This window comes from Alosa alosa, chromosome 15 (assembly GCF_017589495.1).
Source record: "Alosa alosa isolate M-15738 ecotype Scorff River chromosome 15, AALO_Geno_1.1, whole genome shotgun sequence".
Taxonomy (NCBI): domain Eukaryota; kingdom Metazoa; phylum Chordata; class Actinopteri; order Clupeiformes; family Clupeidae; genus Alosa; species Alosa alosa.
Genome location: NC_063203.1, coordinates 13117613 through 13142327, shown reverse-complemented (window position 1 = coordinate 13142327; position 24715 = coordinate 13117613). Strand labels below are relative to the sequence as shown.

The window sequence follows — 24715 nt, the reverse complement described above, 5'->3', positions numbered from 1 at the left end:
CGTTCTATGATTGGTTCATTCGTTGAGGTAAAAATCGTTGAGGTAAAAATCGGGTCCATGGAATCCAAGCTGCCTAGCAGCGTGAATAAAATCTCGTGCGTAAGGCAGCATGGGGAAACCCAGGCTAACAAGCAAGCTGAGTGAGCCAACAATTAAAGAGGCAGTATGCTCCTCAATACATATTCATTAAAGAGGCAGTATGCTCCTCAATACATATTCATTAAAGAGGCAGTATGCTCCTCAATACATATTCATTACGGGCTTTCTCCCCCTAGGACTTTCTCCCTCCAGCAAAACTGGGCTCAATGCAGCATTTTTGTCCCCCATAGGCTGAAAATATAACTGCAATATAAAAAATATATGACCTCCTACAGGGTGTATATAACATGTAACTGCAACTGTAGGCCTAAAAAAGACATGTTAGGAACTTATATTTGAAACAGTGCAAGACCATGACACTCAGGGATATTCGGTGGTTCGGACAGAATTTGGTATAATACTAAATGGAAGGCTTCATGCTTGTGTGTGTGTGTGTGTGTGTGTGTGTGTGTGTGTGTGTGTGTGTGTGTGTGTGTATGGGGAGTGTGTGTGTGTGTGTGTGTGTGTGTGTGTGTGTATACTGATATGTATATATGTGTAGGCTGCGTGAGAATGAGAGAGGGGCCTCTCTCTCTAGGAAGATTGAGCTGTGAGAAATTTGTGAATGACTTTTCAAAACAAGCTTAGGCTAACACAACAGAAGTTGTGGAGAATATGAACACTATAAAAGATGTGTGGATGACACACATACACGCACACCCCCCCCACACACACACACACACACAGAGTGAGAGAGAGAGCGAGAGAGAGACAGACACACACACACAGACTTCTCATGAAGTGAAGGAAAGTTAGAAAAGGGATAATGACAGGTTTTCACACAGCTGGTTTGTGACAGATTCTGCTCTCTTCTAATTAAAATACCAGAAGCAGTTCCTTTCTACAAAACTATCTCTCACACACACACACACACACACACACACACACACACACACACACACACACACTGATAGTACTAGCATTGGTCCTAAAAATGTATGGAAAGTATGCAAATTCACACACACACACACACACACACACACACACACACACACACACACACACACACACACACTCATTCTCCAGACATAAAACGGGGCGTGTTCAGAGGCAGGTAAGTAGAGGTGAACATGGAAATCAGTGTGTTTGTGTAGAGTGGGGTTGCTGATCTAGACGACACAGTATGTTTGTGTTTGTGTGTGTCTGTGTGAGTTTACATGTGTGCACTGTGCATATGTGAGCACGTCCATGTGCGCATGTGTGATGTGATTTGTTTGTGTGTGTGTGTGTGTGTGTGTGTGTGTGTGTGATATGTGTGTGTGTGTGTTTGTGTGTTCGTGTGTGTGTGTGTCTGCTGGAGCGTGTGCCAAACTCTTGTGACAGAGACTGATCTCTGTGTGCGGACGGCATTGAGGGAGAGCGCAGCACTGTAATAATCGCTAAGACCCCCGGATCCCCTCCACATCAATCCTGCTCACCATCACCCCCGCCTTTGTGTGGGAGCAGAGCTGTGTGTTACAGCTGTCCAAATACACACACACAAACATGGACACACACACACACACACACTCCTTAACAAGTTGTGTCATTGTGTCAAAACACACAATGGGAAGTTGACTAATATGGTCAGGTCATTGTCAAAGCCTAGCAGTGGACTAGAAAAAAAAGCATCAGAGAGAGATAGCTAAAAGAGAGAGAGAGAGAGAGAGAGAGGAAGAAAGGGTGGGCAGTTGTTTGACTTGCCAGCAAGCACATCAGATACACAACACCTCCCACCTCCTCCTGTCTCACGATCACACTAACTTGGGCTAAGCAACATATGGACAAAATATGTTGCTCTCTCTCTCTCTCTCTCTCTTTTCTTTCACACACACACATATACGTCCAATTAATATGTCGGTTGCATTCATGGATCAAAATGGTGACGGATAAATTCAACTGTAACTTTCACACAGGTAGCAGTTTCAGTTCACATTGGCTACTGTCTTATTCTACTACAGTACGCACATCACCAGGGATATGCACAGGCATTTTGAGGGGCCACTGCCAAAAAAATAATTTATTTTATAAAATCCATATTCCATTTTCATTACTGTAAGATCCTTTGGGTGTTTGCAATCTGACCTATATTGCCCATTTTCAGAACTTAAACAGTCTGGCCCACATCTGAGCCCTGTTACATTACTAATTTTATGTGTGCTGATAGCTTACTCTTAAAAGCAGATAATACATTTAGGCTATCTTCTATCCTAATGGTGTTCATATTCATATGTACTGGTAGTAAGCAGCCTAATGGACACTTTTAGCACAGGCCAGCCCAGGAGCCTTTAAGAGCCCATGTTAAGATTATCTTGGTTAGACCAATCCATAAATAAACTAGTTTGAGACAAAACAATATTTCAGGCAAGCATTATTAAATAAAAAATATAGGCTAAAGATTTGCATGTGCAAAGTTGGTTTCAAATGTTTTAACCCGCACCCTAGGCTATGCAGTTTGTGCTGTTTAGTTTGTCTAATGCGGTTCCCAAACACATTGATTTTTGCTACCCCATAGCTAATGTGCGATGCAACTTGCCATTAAGTTAGTTAGCAAGTTAGCTCTGGGGTAGCATATATCTAAGTGTGCCGCCTTCACATACCGGAGATCACAGTATCCACTCGAAGGCAGAGGACAAAAGTGTGTTCAGGAAAAACAAACATGGCTGCGCCCATAGTTGAGATGAGATGACATGTATTTTCTTTGCATTTGTACTGTGTTGGTCAATGCAATGCAATGTCGATGCAATGCTCTTGCACACTAGATTACATTGCTGCTTCAATCCGGTCACCAATTCATGCATTGCACGGTCTTGCTGTGCGTGCAATACAATGTAACGATTTGTTGCCGGTTAGCTAGAGGCTACATGTAGCACAAAACAATAACAATGACTAGCCTCCTGCTAATGCCCCTCGGCGGAAAACGCGAGAAATGCGACAGCACTTGTTGAAATTGAAATAGGCGAAATTGAGTTACTAAAAAAAGTTTTTATTATTAATTCACATTGACCATACCCAGTAAGGGAGAATGAGGGACGTGTTCTAGACCAATGTCCAGCACCGACGAGACAGCTGCTGCCCTGGTGGCATCCATGTTCTTCCCAAAAAGACTACAAACCCCAGCGTTTGCGCTAGCAACTCATTCATACATGTTGTACGGGTGGGCGTACGATGATTTACGAGTCTAATGGAAAGGGCCATATGGCGTCCACCTGCGAGGCAAAATATGAGTCCTCCTCCTGCATCCGCTTGGTATCAAGATAAAGATCCTGCAGCTATAGAATTCCCGGCGAGATAAAAGTCCTTGATTTTCCCCAGCCCACCCAGAGTCAGTTTATTGTTTCTTTTTTTTGTTTCTTTTCTTTTTTTGTTTAGGTTGGGAGGGACCCCAACCGAACAGACATTTTTACTCATTACTTGCTTGTGTGTCATTTCTCTGCCTGCATGAGTGGGTTCTGGTTTGGGAGGTGGGCAGCTAAAGTCTTGGGTAGTGGTCTGGGGATCCTTAGTGGCACGTGTGCGAATAAGTGTGTGCCGTAAATCAGAACATTTGCTGTGGTAATCTGCTTGATGTTTGATGTGTTGATCTACTGTAGCTTATTATACGGCTCTTCACAATGCTAGTAGAACGCTCCATTGACTTGAATGGGATTTCCCAAAGTTCTAGGGGTAAATAAATTCATGTAATTACCGCTGCAAACATATAATTACCGCTGTCAATGGCAACGGGTTTTGTGCTTCTGATCGTCTTTCATATCACTACGCATAAGGACTGGAACTTCATTCAAGCGTGAAAGCAGGCGGTTGATCAGCTGTGTTCTAAAGAATGTTTGATTCAAGTTCAGCAGCGTGTGTTGTTGCGAACTATTTGTTTCTCAGCAAATGCCACGATGAACGGTAACAAATAGGCTAGGTTATGTAGGCTAAAGTCATATCGTGAGGAGTTTATTATTTCGTTTTGGCAAGTAGTAGTGATGTAGTCCTCGAGTCCGGTCTCGGACTCGAGACCGGTCTCGAGACCAATTTCTGCTTTCTCAGTCTCGTCTCGGACTCGTTCCTTCAAAGACTCGGTCTTGACTCGGTCTCGGACCACAGTGGGAGGAGAAAGACTCGTAATTTCAGACCGAGTCCTCGAGACCAACGCATTTTTTATGTTCATATAAAAAAAACACACAACCCATAACAACAATAATAATAAAATGCAAAGTTGACCGGCATTATTTAAAAATGACATCCCATGGTGCAATGCAAAGATCCTGCCGTCAGAGCCGTTTATTTATCTCTATGGCTCTGCTGCCGGTGAGTGTCTGTAGGTCAGCATAGTCCATATTAAGACGTTAAGACTGCTCCTCTAAACAATTCCCAATCTAGCTTAGTCTGTAGGCCTAATGGTTGATTATTAACTGGGGTGATATTAAATTATGAATATGAAAACTGACATGTTTTTTTATGGTCTTGGTCTCGACTCTGTCTCCGACTCCTAAAGGACTTCGGTCTCGACTTCGGACTTGCTTCCTCAAAGACTTCGGTCTTGACTCGGACTCGACTGTATTTGGAAACCAACAGACTCGGTCTCGACCCTTCAAAGACTCGGTCTTGACTCGGACTCGGCATAGGCGGTCTCGTCCCCATCACTAGCAAGTAGCCGTATAATAAGCGGGATAATGTATAGAACGCGGTCATTACTGTGAAAATAAGTCCCTTCAGGGCGGAACAAGACCCTCCGGCTGTCGTGTAGGGGTCGGTTAAGCCCTGTCGGGACTTATTTTCCCAGTAATGACCGGCGTTCTATACATTATCCCTTTCTTATTGTGTGGCTTTATTCACTTGTTCCAAGATCCTAGCTGTGCTGTGTGACCAATGCTGGCCTATTAGCCCTTGCTTAAAACTTGTGTGGGTGGAATTTTGATGAATTGTACTTAATAAAGATTTTTATTTTTTTCTTAAATATCTGTCTCGGAGTTGTGGTATGTGTCCTGGGATTCCAAGCCTGTGGTAATGATAGTGACAGCAGATTCTCTATCAGAATGTCACAATGATGATCATGCAAAGTTGAAATGAAATTAGACAGTCACCTGAGATTCCCTACACAGCTAGATCTTTATGTCATAAAAGGGTAAATAAACTACTCATTATCTCATTTATTTAATTCATTATTTATTTTTATTTCAACATAAATATACATGAATTCCTCTGCATCCTTCCTAAACAAGAACAAAACTCACAGTTCTTGCTACTTCATCATGAACGGAACCTACAAGGCTTTATTCAACATTTCACTGTTCTTTTGAAACCTAACTCCTGGTGGATTTAGGCCTACATTCCATACATACAAAACAAGTGATAAATGTCTGAATTACCTTGAAACCTTCAATCTCACCATAGTATGACAGTAGATTGTCACATAAGTGGATACTACTCCATGTCATTTTGAAAAATATTCAAGAATATACTGACACAATAATATTGTCAGTTCACATCATAATCACATATTTTTATCACATGATTAAAATTCTATTATTTTGCATTTCTACATTTTCCAGAAGTCTAACAATATAAAGGAATTATCTTGATTGGGATTCAAATGAAAACAAAGCAAGTTACTTTATTAACTTAACTTTAAGTCGTAGGTCTATTTGATTACTTCAAATCTAATTTCAAAAGATGTGCAGCAGACTGAGGCAACACAATGTAGACTATTCTTCAGAAATATAGATACAAACAGAAATACATGTTACAGCAGAAGTGCATTCGCAAAATGTAGGCCTACACACAGCCTAAAGGGCATAACAAACAGAAAAGACTTCACATAGCCTAATTATCTTTGAGTTCAGTTGAATATAAGGAACTTGTCATATTGAGAAATATGTGCCTAGGCCAAGTGCCTAGGCCTACAGCACATTTCAGTGAAGTGCATAACAAACAGAAATAGCCTAGTCCATATCTCCATGTTCAGTTCACAGTAACAGTGTAACAGTAACATGTAACAGTATGAGTGTAAACAATGTTTAGCTTGTAGGAAAGGACTTCCTCTGTAACCTTCTTAAACATGAACTTCTGTTCAGTTCCTTCAATCTCACCATAGTAGGCCTATTCAAGTAAGCATTGTCACATAAGTGGATAATACTGCATGATGCACATTTTAAAACTAAAACATTCAAGAATATACTAACAGAGCAAAAAACATATTGTCAGCTTAGGTGCATTCAAATTTGCCAAACAGCGGCGAACGTTCGTGGTAAACGTTTTCTTTGGACAGTTCAAACAGTTCAGTTCAAACACCAACAGTGTTTAGTGTTGAACCAAGTGATAAATGAAATCCTTCAATCTCACTATATTATTAAGCACAATTGATTATTTTACTTCCATTTGATGAGGGGAACACGTGAGAGGCAGTCAGCCAAAACATTCAGACTACCAGACCGGTACTGCACGTCATACTGGAAACACATCAGCCTAGCTGACCATCTTGCAATCCTCTTGCCAGCTCTGTTCATGCCTTTAGTGTTGAGGAGAGTTGTGATTCCTTGGTGGTCAGTTCGAAGTGTGAATCTATGTCCCCACAAGTAGGTACGCCATCTTTCCACTGCCCATACACAGGCGAAGGCCTCTTTTTCTGTAGCAGAGTACTTCCTCTTAGCAGCTGATAGCGTACGGGAAGCGAAGGCCACAATGTGTTCATGTTTGCCTGAGTGTAACTGAGTCAGTACAGCCCCTAACCCATAATCTGAGGCATCCGTTGTGATAAAGGTAGGTAGGTTGGGGTCAAAGACAGCCAGAGGGAGACTTTTCAGAAGCATTGTTTTCAGTTTCATGAAGCTCTGGTTTGCTGCATCATTCCACTGTAGCATGGCCTGTGTGTTTGATCTGAGCAGCTGTCGCAGTGGCATTACCAGCGTAGCATAGTTTGGCAAGGATTTGCTGTACCAGGAAGTTAATCTCAGAAAGGAGTATAGCGCTGCCATGTCTTTTGGCGCAGGGGCTTCAGCAATAGCATTCAGATGATCTGGCCTTGGGAATACGCCTTCTTTGGAGATGACATGTCCCAAAAAGAGAATGCTAGTTTGACCAAAAGAACTTTTCTCAAAGTTGATCTGGAGGTTGGCATCTATGAGACGCTGAAGGACCGCTCGCAGGTTCATGCCATGCTCCTCTTTTGAATCTCCGTACACAATTATATCATCTAAGTAGTTCTGCACTCCTGGTTGGTCTTTCAAGACTGTCTGCATCATTCTCTGGAAGGCACAAGGTGCAGACGCAAGGCCAAATGGGACACGTGTGAATCGGAAGAGGCCATCATGTGTTATAAAAGTAGTTAAGTCGCGACTCTCAGTGTGCAGAGGTAGTTGATGGAGGCTGAAATCAATCTGGCTGTAGTGTGTGGCGCCCGCTAGTGCTGAGAACAAGTCCTTCATACGAGGAAGAGGGTAGCAGTCCGTGATTACACTCTTACTTGGTTCACGGAGGTCAACACCCAACCACAGCCATCCTGGATGTTTTCGTGCCACTACTAGGGGACTGACCCATTCAGATACATTCACACGTTCGATAATATTTTCTTGGAGTAAGCGGTTGAGCTCCGCTGACACCTCCTCACGTATGCTCAGTGGTAGTCGCTTCACCTTTTGACGTACTGGCTGCACGGCACTGTTTGTCTGAACCTTGTGAATGAAACCATTCACACATCCAAGCTGAAACACAATCAACAATATACACTGTGGAGTTTCGTTTGGCAGCAGGGGATGCATTTTCCTCATCCTTCTTAATGTAGCTTCCCTTGCCTCCCTTGCTTGTTGACATTGTCAAGTCAAGTTTATTTATATAGCACATTTCATACACAGGGGTCATTCAATGTGCTTTACATAAACAAAAGAGAGTAATAGTAAATAAAAACATAAAAGGGCAATAGTTAACAAATAATTTAAAAAGTAAAGTGCATAATAATTAAAAAGAAAACATAAAAGACACAAGGTAGAATACTTAAAAGACAGATTCAGAATTTGTATCTCGGTGATAACAGGGAGTGCATTTGATCAGTTAGCAGAAGGCATCTGAGAACAGTTTGTTGTTAAGTCTAGATTTAAAACTGTATACTTTGGACCTTTTTGATGTCCAAAAGCTCGGCTCCAGCGCTGAACTAGAAACTAAAAGCTGCTTCACCATGTTTAGTTCTAACACCGGGTTTTACTAACAGGGGTTTTCTCCTGAGACCTGAGAAGTCTGGAAGGTGTGTACTGATGAAGCATCTTTGAATTTTGTCCTGTTCCATTTAGTGATTTATAAACAAGCATTAGTGCTTTAAAGACAATTCTGTGACTGAAGCCTGTGTAGACTTACGTATGGGAGGTATGTGGTCAGTTCTTTTAGCTTTCGTGAGAACCCTAGCTGCTGCTTTTTGTATCACCTGAAGTTGTTAGTCTTTTTAGGGAGGCCTGTGAAAAGCCCATTGCAGTAATCAACCCTGCTGGAGATAAATGCATGCATGAGCTTTTCTAAATCATGTTTATTACATCAGACCTCTGAGTTTGCCAATGTTTTTGAGGGGGTAAAAAGCAAATTTATTGCTTTTTTGCAATAGTTATGACACCAAGATTTTTGCTTTGAGGTATTTTATGTCCAGGGCAGTGGCAACCCTAAGTCCTTCCTCCTTTTTACAAAATATAATAACTTCTGTGTGCTCAACAGTGTTAAATGCCGCACTAAGGTCCAATAGCACTGGGAAGATTTTTTGAATGCATCTGTATTGAGACGTATATAGTTTAAAACCTTACAGAAAGGAAAGGAGAGAAAGAAAGAGAGAGAGAGAATAAGAGAGAGAGGACAAGTGTCAATCTTTTTCTCTTTCAGTGGCACAGTTCTAGGTCAGGCACAACCAAAACAACAGGCTGTGATGTCTCAGGTGAAAGGTTAAGATCAAAGTGGCAGTGACACAACGTCTGAGGCCATGACACACGGGAATACACATCACTCTGTTGCAGGAATGACAATGCTCCTCATCACATCTACAGCATCACCTCACACAAAACACACACACACACACACACACACACATAGAAAAATGAACATACACACAAACATACACACACACACACACACACACACACACACACACACACCACACACACACACACACACACACACACACACACACACACATATATTGAAATTGGCAACAAATAGGAATATGTAGAAATACAATGACCTTATACATGCATGCAGATAGTCTCTGTTGCACTGACCATGTGTGTGTGAGTTCGTGCGTGTGTGTGGCTGTGTAGGCTTAGCTGATACTGCATTGTTTACACACTTAAGTTGATGTAAGCCTCCAATAACTGAGCTATAAGCAGACTCATGTGTGCAGCGTTTCTTGGATACTTAATTTTACATTCTGTGCTCTTCCTCTCTCTCTCACTCTTTCTCTTTCTCCCTCTCTCTTTTTCTCTATCTCTGTGTATGGGTGTGTGTGTGTGTTTGTTTGTGTGTGTGTGTGTGTGTGTGTGTGTGTGTGTGTGTGGATGTGTGTGTGTGAGAGAGAGAGAGGAGAAAATAATGAGTGTCTTTGGGCAGGTGGTGTGCAACCACAAATGAGTTGACATGAGAGATCCTGTCAAATGTGTAGTATCATACCTCAAAGAATTGTAATAATAACACTGTGTGTGTGTGTGTGTGTGTGTGTGTGTGTGTGTATGTGTGTGGACTATTCAGAGTGTGGACCATTGTACTGACCAGGGCGGTGCCTGAGTGTGTGAGACCAAGTGTCCGTCTCTGAAAGGCCAATGTCTTTGTGTGGGTAGCAGTTGTCCTTCATGAAAACCTCTGGAAGGTAGTTAATTTACGAGAGCACATCCCATCACATTCCTGAGATTTGTGGGATAGCACAGGTCCTCCACTGGCAGTGGGAGTACCTACTTTGCACCTGATTACAGAGAAGAGAATAGCCTGGTATGTGTTAGTTGTGTGTGCGTGTGCGTGTATGTGTGTGTCTTGCAAAGATGCAGCATTATGATATGCTACGTATGGATGCAACTATTATATGGATCATGATGGCACACTAGATACATTTTGAGAAGTTCTGACCCATTCTCAATGGTAATGTCCAACTTTTTTGAATTTCCAACTTTTTGTTAATTTCTTTTTTTAATTTAAATATGCCTGTCTCCCCCTTTCCTCACCTGTTTGTCTTTATTTCTCCATATCTCATTCACACACACACACACACACCCAGACATACACATACACACAATCATGTTAAAATTCCAGGAGGAAGAAAGGAGGAGTTTGTACATGCAATAATTTTCTCCCCTCACTTGTGAAATATATGCACACATACCAACACACACACACACACACACACACACACACACACACACACACAGGAAGCCAAGCAGCTCTAAAAGAGCTGTGATAGATATAGCATTAATGCATGCTTGGACTTGTCACACTGGCATAGAAGTGGGTCAGTGTGCTGACTGAGGGTAGCAAGGGTGAATGTGTGTGTTCAGATGTGTCTGAGTATGTTCGTGTGTGCATGTGTGTGTGTGTGTGTGCCTGTGTGTGTGCCTGTGTGTGTGTGTGTGTGTGTGTGTGTGTGTGTGTGTGTGTGTGTGTGTGTGTGTGTGCCTGTGTGTGTGTGCCTACGTGTGAGCCTGTGTGTGTGTCTGTGTGTGTGTGTGTGTGTGTGTGTGTGTGTGTGTGTATGTGTGTGTGTGTGTGTGTGTGTGTATGTGTGGGTGTGTGTGCTCAAAGCTGTTGATAGGTGTGGAATGTGACTGGGGCAGGGGGAGATATCCCTAACTGTTACCGTAGCGATTTAATCTCATTACTGTAGCTAATCCTCTTTGCTTTATTAACACACTGAGGTTTACTGCTCTATAGACCTACTATACTGCACTTGTATTAGTACACATACACACACAAACACACATACACACACCTACACATACACACATACACCCACACACCACACACACACACACACACACAGTAGTCCACCACGTGCACAAGCGCAAACAACACAGTCTACAGTACATCTCATCAAATCAGTTCCAATTCTACATCTCCGTTCTCTAAGCTCTAGAGGTGAAGAGTATCAGCACGTCTGATAAGCACAGAAGACTAAACACACCACTTAAAACTCCATTTGTCCTCTTTCTCTTCCCTTCCGCCCCAGCCTTCTTCTATCCCCAAATCTTATCTGCCAAATCTGTTTTATTTGCCTCTGAACTCATCTTAACTGTCTCACATGCCCGACAAAGCAGCAGTCTTTGCAGTCAAATGGCAGCCTTTATACTCCAGACTTGAGGTGAATAGAGTCTGGTGACTCACAATTGGGATTCCTTTCCAACACTTGCATCTCAACATGCACTAACAGATTCAGAATCAGTTTTATTGGCCAAGTATACTTACATATACAAGGAATTTGACTTTGGTAGGTGTTAAACTTTGTAAATTCAACAAATAGACATGTAGTAGTACAAATAGACATGTAGTAGAACTAACTTTGAAATCACTGGACCAGCCTCACCAATTACTTTGATCAGAGATTCCTAATGTTACTTCCTACTTGGCCTAAACTTTACAAACAATAAACAGCATAAACAGTCAGGAAACAATGTACGTGGGTCTACCTTTGCTGTAAATATTTTTTTCCAACTGTATTTTTTGATGTTTGCAGGTGTGTCTGCTACTGTTTAGCACAATAAGTTTCCGTTTCGTCTTCCCCTCTCCTTGCTGATTGGCCTGACATTTTTCTTGTCTGAGGGAAACGTTAGTGAATTATCATGTTCCAGTGAATTATCATGTTATCATTACCATGTTACCATGTTCCCTGAAAGGAGATCTATGGGCGGGGCCAGGCTAATTCAGCACATTCAGTACTTCAAAAAAAGGCCTTTTAAATGAACACCATGCTTTAACCATCTAACTAGAAGTTATGTGAGCAGACAGACCTGATCTCTACTGGGGGGCGAGGGTAAAGACACCCCTCACTGCAAAAAGTGATGTTTTCTTAACAAAGTCCTGGAGGAACCCACAGGGATGATTGACAGGCATCACTCTTCTGCTTCCTAGGAGATTTAAACCATCCTTCCCTGTCTGCTATGCCACACGTGAAAACAGGTACAAACCCACCTCTTCCTCCCGATTCTCTTCAACTTCACTCATAGCTCTAAGCTCAAATGACCCACTTATTTATAGGGGATGTCAGCAGACATCGCTCACACGCAATCTCCACCATAGGCATCCCCAGCACCATGGCCAGCTACCAAACCAAGCCAAACATGTTTATTGTCAGCACTCTAAATCAAGCATTTAGACTGAACTCCAGCTGAGGGGGACAGGGGCGTCATGCAAGCCAAAATTCTGGGGGGGGTGTTCACTGTGTGCTGAGTGTGTTTCACTAATTCACGGATTGGGATAAATGCAGAGACCAAATTTCCCTCACGGAAAAGAGTATATATACTTACTTACTTACTTACTGTTAGAGTGGGTCAGGCGGTTTCTCCCCCTGAACATTTTGAAATTCTGGCTGCTAAACATACCATATTAAGCTGGGGTGTCAAACATACATCCCGGCTTGGGCCATGTGCGGCCGCGACGATGATTTTGAGCGGGCCTCCGCCAGTCCCTCAACAACGAGAGAAAACTTCCCTTGTGTGTGTGTAATGTGTATCACACCAAATTGGCCCACCATACCTTCCCAACTATGCACAGTATCCCATTAGCTGCATGCCATCAGGCTATTTACAATTTTCTATCGTGTAAAGTGAACACGTTATCAAAATTAACGCGCACACATTTTGGTCACTGTGTGCTGAGTGTGTTTCACTAATTCACGGATTGGGATAAATGCAGAGACCAAATTTCCCTCACGGAAAAGAGTATATATACTTACTTACTTACTTACTGTTAGAGTGGGTCAGGCGGTTTCTCCCCCTGAACATTTTGAAATTCTGGCTGCTAAACATACCATATTAAGCTGGGGTGTCAAACATACATCCCGCGGGCCATGTACGGCCCGCACGATGATTTTGAACGGGCCTCCCGTCAGTCCCTCAACAACGAGAGAAAACTTCCCTTGTGTGTGTGTAATGTGTATCACACCAAATTGGCCCACCATACCTTCCCAACTATGCACAGTATCCCATTAGCTGCATGCCATCAGGCTATTTACAATTTTCTATCGTGTAAAGTGAACACGTTATCAAAATTAACGCGCACACATTTTGGTTGAGCAGGAGACTATGGGCGGGGCCAGGCTAATTCAGCACATTCAGTACTTCAAAGAATACGCACGCAGGCACGCAACTAGGCTACTTGTTGTTTTCTTTTACTCGGCTATCTAGATATGGTTATCAGCACACAATGTTGAGCTAATTCACTAACTCATAGGCTACTCATCATGGATATCACAAGTTTAAACAACGAAAACAGAAAGGATGGAGGCAGCAAAGCTAGAGGAGTTATTCCAGATGGGCAAGAATAAGGTAAGCAATTGTTTTTTTATTTCAGCCACACTGTTTTAAAGTGGTTAGGACCATTATTTCACACCAATTTTGAATAAGCCTTACTGTAATACCGATTTCATGGTTGCACCATGCACATGTTCGCCGATTATGTGGCCCTCAGTAACCTATAAGTTCAATAATGTGGCCCTCTATGAAAATGAGTTTGACACCCCTGATTAGGGTTAGGTATCGTTTGGGTTTTATCCGATACCGGGGCTAAATCGATACTTTTAAAATGGTGCCGGTGCCTGAACCGGTACTTTGTTTTTAAAATGTTTTAAATTAAAATGGTCTAATTGAACATGAAATTGAACTGTTATATTCAATTTACTATCAATATCTCATTGCTCCTACGAATAATGCATTTAAATGTTAAAACAGCCTGCCATGCATGCACACACAGTGGTAAGCTCTGCTTTCAAGTTTACCCAGTGTAGGCGGTTTGCCATAAGGTATGTTAAAACCGCTTGCCAGAACTGCCAGGTCATGGACCAACGGCATTTGCAAGCAAGCTAATCTAACAGGGACTCTACTTTCCAGTTAATTCAGTGTGTTCCCAAATGCTTCAAGAAATTTCATGTCTTAACCCATAACAGTAGTTTTGAACATGTTAGGCTACATGTCGGTGTTGAAGTGTTTAGATTCCCAGCGCTAGCCTAGTAGGCATTTTAACAGCAACTATGGCTATGTGCTAACACCAGTCAGCTGAGTTTAATTAGCGATAACGTACGGAGATGGTTTCGTAGCCTCTTTGACCTACATATTTATGTGTTTGCCAGCTAACTTTTAACATGATCTTCATATTCATTGTGGTGCTATATGGGCCTCATGTACATGAAAGATTAATATCATGCCATTATGTTGTTTAACACACCGTGAAATAAAGTTTTCACATTACAACTTTGCTGATAAAATTTCAAATAAATGCCAGTTATGGTGTAACATATAGGCTAGCCTACTGTTGATAGGCTAGCCTACTGTTGATCTAGTGTGTGTGCCTCTCTCTCGCTCAGAGGGGAGGGGGAGGCTGAGGGGTCGATCAAGCATGGATTCTAAACTCTGTGGTGGATAGGATCTACAATTAGGTGTTAATTAATATTAGGGCCTACTAGGTCGAAGTACTCCCAAGTGCTATTGCGCCAGACATTGTAGTTCTCCTGTTTATTCGCTTGGAAAATCGTCATGTTTCATGTTGTGTGACCTAACATTTTTAATCAACTACTTGTGCAACTGTATTTAAGTAGGGAAAACGTGGATGTGTTTGATTAATGCCATCTTACTTTCTCTATGGCCACGGCAGAGCCCGCTAGCATAGCAACATGCTAACACATTCGCGCATTTATACCTATAAAGCATGCTTATGACATCAATAAATAAGGAAAATATTCACATATACACACAATCCCTTCAGTCAACACAGTTACAACAGACGTGCGGACCGGTGACAGCTTTTGGTGGAAAACACTTTGTTTGTGATGAGGGAAGGAGGGAAGGAAGAGGGGGCGCTGCGAATTGAAGTTCTTTGCACAGAGGCGCAGTGCGGAGCCCAGTGCGATATAGTCACGTTTAATTGATTTAATTGAGACACTTAAGTCTTGTATGTAACAGTAGCTGGTGTCAGTGGCAATCAGCCTAATGACACAGCCCCACCTGTTTTCCTATGATATTAGGATTGGCTCACTGTCTTGCTGCAACGGCCTGCTGTGTTTAAATCTAGCCGAGTCTGCATGGCTTCAGTCCCAAGCTTGTTATTGTCTTTGCACTTGGCATGTCATTGTTGATTCTTACTGAGGTGAAGGAGGTGATCTAAAATAGCCTTTGGTTGAGCTGTCGGAAGAATGGGATTAATTTTAATGGAACAAAGAGATATCAAACTATACTGGGCTGTAGACCCAAAGGGACATTTTTGGATTATTGACGAGTCAGAATTAAGGGGCTTCGGAGCAACGCGCAGTCCCCCCTGCAGCGTGCCAGCGAACGGAAAAATAAACAAAACAAACCAATTAAATATCCACTTAAAAGGGCATGTAGCGCGTTTCTTCTGTGAGAGGTGCAGCTCGTGTGTGTTGCTGTCCTCAATTTAGTGCTGAAGCGGACAATGCGAAGACACCTAGAATGTTAACTTTGAACTCGTTATATTCAGTAAAGAAGCACTACACAAGTAAAACCATTGTAGGCCTATGTTATAAAAAATGTTCTTCATCTATTCTTTTACTGCGCTATACTCAACGTGGAAGTTAGGAAAATCGCCCTTCTGGCTTGTGTCAATATTGCACCGTGCGCGTATGTGTAGGTCTATCTGGTGTGCTACGGCAAGCAACATTGACAGAAAAATACACTTTGCTACCGTTTGTGCACGAAATGTGCACTCGCAAGCATATCCCATGCAATTTCCGTGGTCAGATACAAGGCGGGGAAAAGAGTCCTATGTTCCCCGGTCCCATACAAATAGCGGGGAACATAGGACCCGGGGAACATAGGAACGCTCCCTTGGGGAACACCAGTGCTGATGGTCAATGTGTCAGATGTCAGACCCCCCACTCTAACCACTTGTGAATGGTTGGTGAGAAAGTCAAATATCCAGTGACACAGGGTGGTGTTCAGTCCTAAGGCCTTCATCTTTGTGACCAAGGTGAGAGGTACTATCGTGTTGAATGCTAAACTAAAGTCAATGAACAGCATCCTCACATAATTCCCATTTCCCTCCTCCAGGTGAGTTAAGGTGGTGTGCATGAGGTTTGAGATGGCATCCTCTGTAGACCTGTTGGCTCTGTAAGCAAATTGGAGGGGGTCGAAGGAGGCAGGGAGGGATGAGCAGATAATGTTTTTCACAAGCTTCTCAAAACACTTCATCACTGTCAGACCTCTCAAGTCTCACGCATTGAGCGTGAGACACACGTATTTCAATGACTTCACACGCTCACACGCCACACATGGCATTTCTCACTCCGAGAAATTATTAACTTGCCCGCACAGAAATTTCTAAGGGCTATATTTTACTAACGTTTCACACAACGTTGCTGTCTGTGTGCGCTCATTCAGCTCAGAGGGCTGCTGTTCAGTTACTAACCTATCGGCCAATCAGAAAATAGGATTTCTCAACCAATCAAGAAATAGTTTTGTTTTGATGTAGGTCCGCAACGTAGAGACTGGTGGTCCGCGGAATCTTGGAGTGAAATTAGGCCCCCGGTGCTTCGTCTGATAATTTGCTGCGCAGTTGATCAAGATACCGCGGACCGACAAAAAAAGAAAACAAACGTTTCTGCTATCGATGTCATTAAACATGGAGCCATTACAATAAAGTGGTGGTATGAGCGTCCATTCAATGCAGGCGTATGCACGAGAGAAACTGAAACTAATCGATAACGTTGATCAAAGCTCCCCTTCAACCTGTTGAATGCTATTTAATTGTTTAACGACACTTAATAGAACAACGTTGATTTGTGGAACTTCCATAGAAACAGAGCAGAGACTGTAGCCTATAATACACTGTATAGCACTGAGTATTGTATAGTAAAATTTGAATATAACGTGGACAAAAGCTAGCCTTCTTATATCTGTTAAAGATCAGCAGCTCAGCGATTTACACCTATCTGCTCGCCAAAAAAGCGGGTATTGTGTTTCCTGAATCATTACATTCAGGCATTCAAATTAAACTTAATTAAAAACATGTATTCTTTTCTCCATTTCCTACCAATGTATGATGCTTGCATGAGGGAAACATCCTAAAACAATAGCGCCCATATAATATGCAAGCATCATGCAACCAAGCAGTCCTCTGATGTGCATGTCACAAAACATTTAAGTGAAAGTGCATGTATAACAATATAGGCATAATAATGATTGTGATAATGACAATTTGATTTGGAGGGAGTTTGAGAAAAGCTGGTTTACCTGCATCAGATTGAGGTTTGCAGTGATGCACCTGAAGGCACGGGTTGAGGACCCAGTCAGTTACGTCACAATATGCACATTTGTTTAAATTCATAATCACCATGACCAAAATTGTACTTTTTTTTTATTACTTTGAATCTTGGAAAAAAAAATATATATATATATATTGACCTACCTACAGACCCATTTTTTAAAATTTTTGGCTGTTACTGCAAACAAGAATATTTTTAAGGATGGCCTCATGACTGTGAAAATGGCTGACATTGAACCACAGTGCTTTAAATGGGAGCCCCCATTATCAGTCATTAAGGCATCAAAATTTGCCACAAACACTTACAACACACAACATCACTCATAAACACACACACACGGACAGAACCACCACTGTTCAAGAGACCATTTTGGGGCTAAATGTGCTTTTTCTCATTTGGTTGTTTTCTGTTTGTTTGGAGCAGAATGAGCCACTGCTGTTCAAAGGGCCCATTTGGGTGAAATTATTATTATAATTTATTATTATTTACTATAGGGTTCTAGAATAAATAAAACAGTGTGTTTGAAATAATGGAATTTGTGCTCTCTCACGAAGCTGGGTTGATGGGACATGGGGAGGGTGGGTCTGTTCATTTGTGGCGCCCACGGTAGTTCAAGCAGGACGAGTAGTTCAGTAGTTCAAGCAGGCGTGGGACTTTCATGTACTTCGATCAGGGGGAGGGGGCGTGGCACTGTGCCCCCCGAGAAACAAAGTCTCACTCCTTGCAAACTTCAAAACTTGAGAGCCCTGATCACTGTAGATGTCAGGGCTACTGGGCGTAGTCATTCAGACATGATGGACTTTTTGTTTTTCGGTACTGGAACAATAACAGACTGCTTGAGGCAAGTAGGAACTGTCTCTTGAGCCAATGATGTGTTAAAGATATAAGTGAACACAGGAGCTAACTGAGCAGCGCAGGATTTCAAAACCCTGTTAGAAATTCCATCTGGTCCAGCAGCTTTTCTACAATTAACCCTCCTATAGGCATTGCTCACATCGACCTCAGAGACACAGAAAGGTGCATCCTCATTTGCTTCACATGCTGCAGCTAGTGCAAGATAGTCTGTTTTTCATGTCAAAGCGAGCATAAAAAGCATTAAGTTCATCAGGGAGGGCTTTACTCACATTCATCATAGGAGGGGGCTTTCTTTCAAAGCCAGTGATGGTTCGGAGTCTTTTCCACACTCGTGCTGGATCACCCTCCAAAAAATCAGCTTCAACTTTGTCTCTATAGCGCCGCTTAGCATCTTTAATAGCTCTACGTAAACTATAAGATGCTGCTTTATTAGGCCCACTGCTAGATTTTGACAGGAGCTCGCGATATCGCTTTAAAGTAAGCTACTTGGGCTCACGCAAGCTGTCAAACACTGTCCACTCGCCTATGTGATGTACCCCTCTGGTTTATACATCCAGTGTTTATGTATCTGGATGTGTTGCTATCAGAGCAAGACGTTAGAGATGGCGCATGATATGCAGTGATGCCTCGTATAAAAAAATAAAAAAACGCTATTTAAGCACCGAAATGAGGCACTGAAATCCACGTTGTTATTCGATGCAGTTACTACCGTTTGCGTCGGCACCGGTGCCATATTAGAACCGTGTTTTGGTGCCCAACCCTACCCCTGATATAAAGGAACGCGCTACCAGTTCCTACTAGAGCAGGGACATCCCTCTCCATCTTCAAAAAATTCCTGAAGACCCTGCTTTTCAGAGAATATTTTCTCTCGTACAGTAGCACTACATACAACTAGCCTTTTAATTCTAACACTTAGGCTTATCACCTGACTAGAACTGACACTTAACTGTATAAAAACAGCACTCACTAACTATTTTGTAAGTTAATGTCAAACACATAGATTGATGAAAAAACTGTAAGCTCAAATTCAAAAGCTTTTATATGAAACTGGAAACAATTGAACCAGGAGACAAAACAGAACAGATCAGATGTCTCAAAGCCCATTAGATAACATTACTGTAGTTTAGCTTTGTATGGCAGTAAATATAGCCAAACTATAGCCAAATAGTTTGGCTATAATAGTTTGGCTATAATAGTTTGGCCAAATAGTCATAGACTTTGGGGGGGACGTGTAAAAAAATGAACTGAAAATGAAAAAAATGCTATAGGCTTACAGGAAACCAACAAGTCCCGCCATCTGAAATGCAATCAAACGTAAATAACGCACAAATTAGTGACCTAGTGATCAAAAGCTTCCTGCACCCTGCTGCGGTGCGGGCTGTCACAATATCGCAAAAGATACCGGTACAATTCTCACAAAACTTGTTGGAAAGGTGTAGCACTGTCTAAGGAAACCCCATTCATTTTTGAAGCTGATCAGACTCAAAGGAAACTTTGAAGCAATTCCGAAAGTGTCCTTTTATTTGAATTTGTGCGTGCCTGTGTCATTCATTTCTTTCACATGTCTTACAACATAAATAATGCATTCATATGCTAGCAGTAATGTCAGAAATGAACCGGTTTATAAGCCTCTTAGAAATGGCTGTTGCATCTTGCATGTTACATTTAGATTCGCGCTCAATCGCGCATCCAAGCCTAAGACTGTGTGAAGTTGCTTCTCCGCCCTTCTCTTCTATTTCCACAAAACTCACAAGTTGTCAGAATATAAAGGGTCATTTTTTTTAAGTCTTCCGGGGAAGTATGCCCCTGGTGCCCCTATCTTAACAGGGGAGGGTTTTTTTTGCATCTATGCCCAGAGGTTCATAATCCATCCGTGCCTATGTCTGTCAAAAGTTTGGTATATCCTAATTGACTGACTTAACTAATGACTTGTTTGTGATTTTAATAATATTTTTGCATGGCAGGAAATGTGAATTGAAATTCTGTTATTGAAATTCACACCGCACCACAGATTTGGTCCCCCCCAATGTTGACATCATGGCTACGGCCTTGCTGTAACTGTTCAAACAGTTCAACACAACCAAAACATTGCGAGCTCAATGTGCGTGTGAGGTGCTACAGGAACATACAGAGACACTCATTTTAGGGAAAGGGCTGATGCTAACCGGTCTTCAGCTATTTTGGTACGGTTTATTACACATCAAGTAGAATATGTTTGAGTCGTTACAGTATATGCTCTGAATTATTATGGAGCATAATAGGAACAAAGTTGTGATTAAAAAAATGATCAGGGAGGAAGAATCCGAGGGGGCACGTGCACTTGTACCCTGACAAGAATGCTGTGTATTAATTCCACTCAAGGCACAGTCTGAGGGAGGTGTCCCTTCTAAAGGTCGTTTGCGTTCATTGTCTCTCTAACTGATCACTGTTCAGATTATGTTCTGTGTTGCCATAACATTAATGTCTCCAGGCAGGTGTTAAGCGAAAGGCTGAGAAATTATTTTTATGTGGTGCTTTGGGGTGAAACAAAAACATGTCAGGTTCAAGAAATTCTGTCAGATGGTTTACAGTGACCTACAATGAGTTATTTTGAGTTTAATGGTTACAGGAGCTATCTGCAATGGCCTCCCATTTGGCTGAAGTTGCTATGAGTTACAATTGCGATATAGCTTGTTATTCATAGCAATTGCGGTGCTAATGTGAAATGTAAGGCTGGCCACTCTTATTGCATGTGGTACTTCATCGTAAAAAAGTTGAATAAAAATAGTCATCTAGAACACTATTTTAACACTATTTTTGAAAAAAAAAAAAAAAGAATCCAGAATTCATGGAACACACTTTTGGCCATTTTGAGAAATAACTAGACCCTCTCGTCATTCAGCCTACTGATCAATGAAACCCTTACGACAACGCATGGATGCCACAATCCCAGTAAATGTGTGCGTGAGGGCTAGGGACCAAGAGAGGATCGAGGGGGGCCCATTAGCACAACTTGTGCATAGGGCCTAAGATTTTGTGCTATACCCCTGCTTCTATGTACCACTACCACACTGCGGGTACGGTGGCGTTTTTCACTGCTCCATCTGGCATGCTGTGTGGAGCACTTTGAAGCGCTCTCTGTGCATGAAAAATGCGCTATATAAATAAATATTCACTTACTTACTTACTTACTTACTTACAGTGAATAAACAGGGATGATCAGCAGCACAATCTACTCACTGTCTATCAGAATCCTCTCTTCCCTCCTTCCTACCTGTCTGTTAGATCTGTCATCATTACTATTACTGACATTTATCCTTCTTTCATGATTAAAGTACATGTAAATACAATACATAAATACATGTACATACACATAAAGGGCCGTTCACACCAAGAATGATAGCTCTAACAATGACGGCAATGATGACGTCCACACGTAAACTAGACAGAGAACGATACCGTTGGGGATCACGTTCAGATCGATTTTGAGAACGATAAAAAGCTGACAGCCAATCAGAATCCATCAACTTTTACCCATCACATTCATTAACTAGGAGGATATCATTATCGTTGGCCAGTGTGGATGCTTTTATCGTTACAGTTATAGTTATCTTTATATCGTTATCGTTATCGTTCCTGGTGTGAACGGCCCTTAACTCAGGTGTTCATGACGTAGGACTTACCCGTGCTCCTTTAGCTGGGAAGCACTGGCACACGGTGCAGTCTCTACCACCACAGCCTTCTGAAGGATCCCCCTGCAAACACACACAGTCTGAGATATAGAGACAAATACACACACACAGTACAGTGCATACATATCTGGTCTGGTGTTGTCATGGCATTCGTATTTAACGCTTTGTGCTAAATCCCATCACAATGGGCAACTATATGAAAGGTCATGTTAATGATGCAGAGACAAGGAAACATTGTGCAAAAACACAGAGATCAACCTAATTAGATGTGAATATGTTCAGATTGAAGTTGATCAAGTTTTACATTTTTGTTTATTGTTTGTTTTTGACTAAAGCAAAAAAAAAAACTGCTACACACACTGCTACACTTGCAACATCGGCAAAACTGAATTATACCCTGTATCAACAGTGTATCAATAAATTTAAATAAAAATCAAGTCAGGTTTTTGTCTGTCTGGCAATCATGGGACAGAAACATCTCAATGTTGTGTCAATGTGTGTGTGTGTGTGTGTGTACAGGGAGAGGGGATGAGGGGTGGCGGGGGAGACAGATAGGGAAAAAGGGAGCGATGCTGAGACCGAAAGAGAGAAAGACAGATAGATGGAAGGAGAGATGTTTTGTCTGCAGGAGTGGCTGGGTATGCAGCTCACCTGTACACACAGAGCACAGCACAGGCTCCATCTGATAACATGCTGTGCAATTAGAGCCCATTCTCTAGTGCCAAAACACATGTAAACACACACACATGCTTGCACGTGCACAAATCTATGCACTTGCGTGCACACACACACACACACACACACACACACACACACACACACACACACACACACACACACACACATTAAAGCTTAGGTGACATGTGTGAATCCTGTCAAGTTCAGAGAGGTTATGTGCGGTTTTGGTGCATTACTCTGAATGGCATTTTTCTATGGTACTGCATACACCAGACTTCATAGCACATATGCAGAATCAGCTGAACCATAGCTCGAACACTCAGACATAAGCCTGCATCAGAGACGGTGAGTGGACTTTGATTTCTTTCTGTGTCTTTCACATCTGATGCACATGAGAAATTCTGCTCAATTTCCCCATGAAACACACACACATACACATGGATGGACAGACATGAAAAGATATTTAGCATTCTTGTGGACAAAGGGAGAAGAATCATCGTCAATTACGGATAGGCATGAGATGACTTAAAACTAGTAACCCGTGAGGATCTTATGTCTGTCAGACTTTTCAAAAACATCACATCACGTTCATTTAATGCATCTGGTCTCCTTAGACTCTCTCTAACCCCCTGCTCTCTACAGTATCTTACACACACTATGATGAATGGGATGTGAAAAATAACAGGTGCTAAATGACTTGATGTTTAATAACTTACAGCATAGCAATGCAGACTAATCCACAATGCTTCTATGATCTAAGGAGAGGGATAATCTAGCAATACCAAACACACTCACACACACACACACACACACACACACACACACAGGCGCTTGAATGCACACATGCACACACAAACATACACACAAGCACGCACACGCATATGTACACAGAGAACCACATACACAGACACACAAGCAAGCAGTATCCATCTCACACATAATATTCTGCACACACAGCTACATCTACAAACAGCTACAAACAATCCAAAATAACTCAGAGATCTATGAACAAGCCCTGACTCACACACAAATATTTGTGTACTTAAGTCAGTGCTGACCTAACACACACATACCAACACATACTGCACAGTATACAGGTCTAAATGCCTTTGGCATGCATTTCAAAAAGGGAAGCTGGATGGAGGGGGTGACATCAGCGGTGAGGGTGAGGAGATGAGAGGGATGATTGGTTGCACTCACAGATGAGCGTGACGGCCAACCAGTCAGGCGTTAGAGATTAGAAGCCGAGGGGCACGCCTCACCACCAGACATGCTTCTCTTGCTGCAACCCTTAAGCAGCCTCCACACAAATCTGCAGGTATCTCTCTCACACACACACACACACACACACACACACACACACACACACACACACACACATACAATGCGCTCTACATATATGATATGAGCAATGAGGTCAACAGTCAACACTCAACACACCATCCATGTCCATCAGCACTCAGTTCAAGTTCGATGTTCTGAGTGTATAATGCATCTCTCTCTCTCTCTCTCTCTCTCTCTCTCCCTCTCTCTCTTTCTCTCTGATTGTGAATTTTGAGTAATATTTCATGGTTTGATGTGATGTTTATAGCTAGATTATTTTGGAATATTTCTCTTTCCTAGAACAAAGACAGTCTTGATCATTGTCTTCCAACTTCCTGCAGGTGTAGGTTAGACTATCTTGTGGGCAAACTCGTAATGGTTTCACCTATAATTTTACAAAAATTAAGTCAATAGAATCAAAACTAGCCTTCAGTCTTGCACAAGTGCATAATTCATCTGAATCATCTGTGTGCAATTGTGCGCAGCCTATGCACACAGCCACCTTTGACCTTAAACACGAGTTTCAGCGTATGATTAACCTGGAGCTTGCCACACACATATTTATACATGCACTCACACACACACACACACACACACACACACACACACACACACACACACACACACACACACACACACGGAC

General features: G+C 42.1%; 1 protein-coding gene across 4 annotated transcripts in view; it reads right to left on the bottom strand.

Moving 5' to 3' along the window:
- col4a4 (collagen, type IV, alpha 4) overlaps positions 1-24715 on the bottom strand; it is a 71058-nt gene that overhangs the window by 38267 nt on the left and 8076 nt on the right. For all 4 annotated transcript variants that reach the window (XM_048265205.1, XM_048265204.1, XM_048265207.1 and 1 more), the window contains exon 4: positions 22063-22134. In XM_048265205.1, the coding sequence (XP_048121162.1) occupies positions 22063-22134 (72 nt within the window). The remainder of the gene's footprint in view (positions 1-22062; positions 22135-24715) is intronic.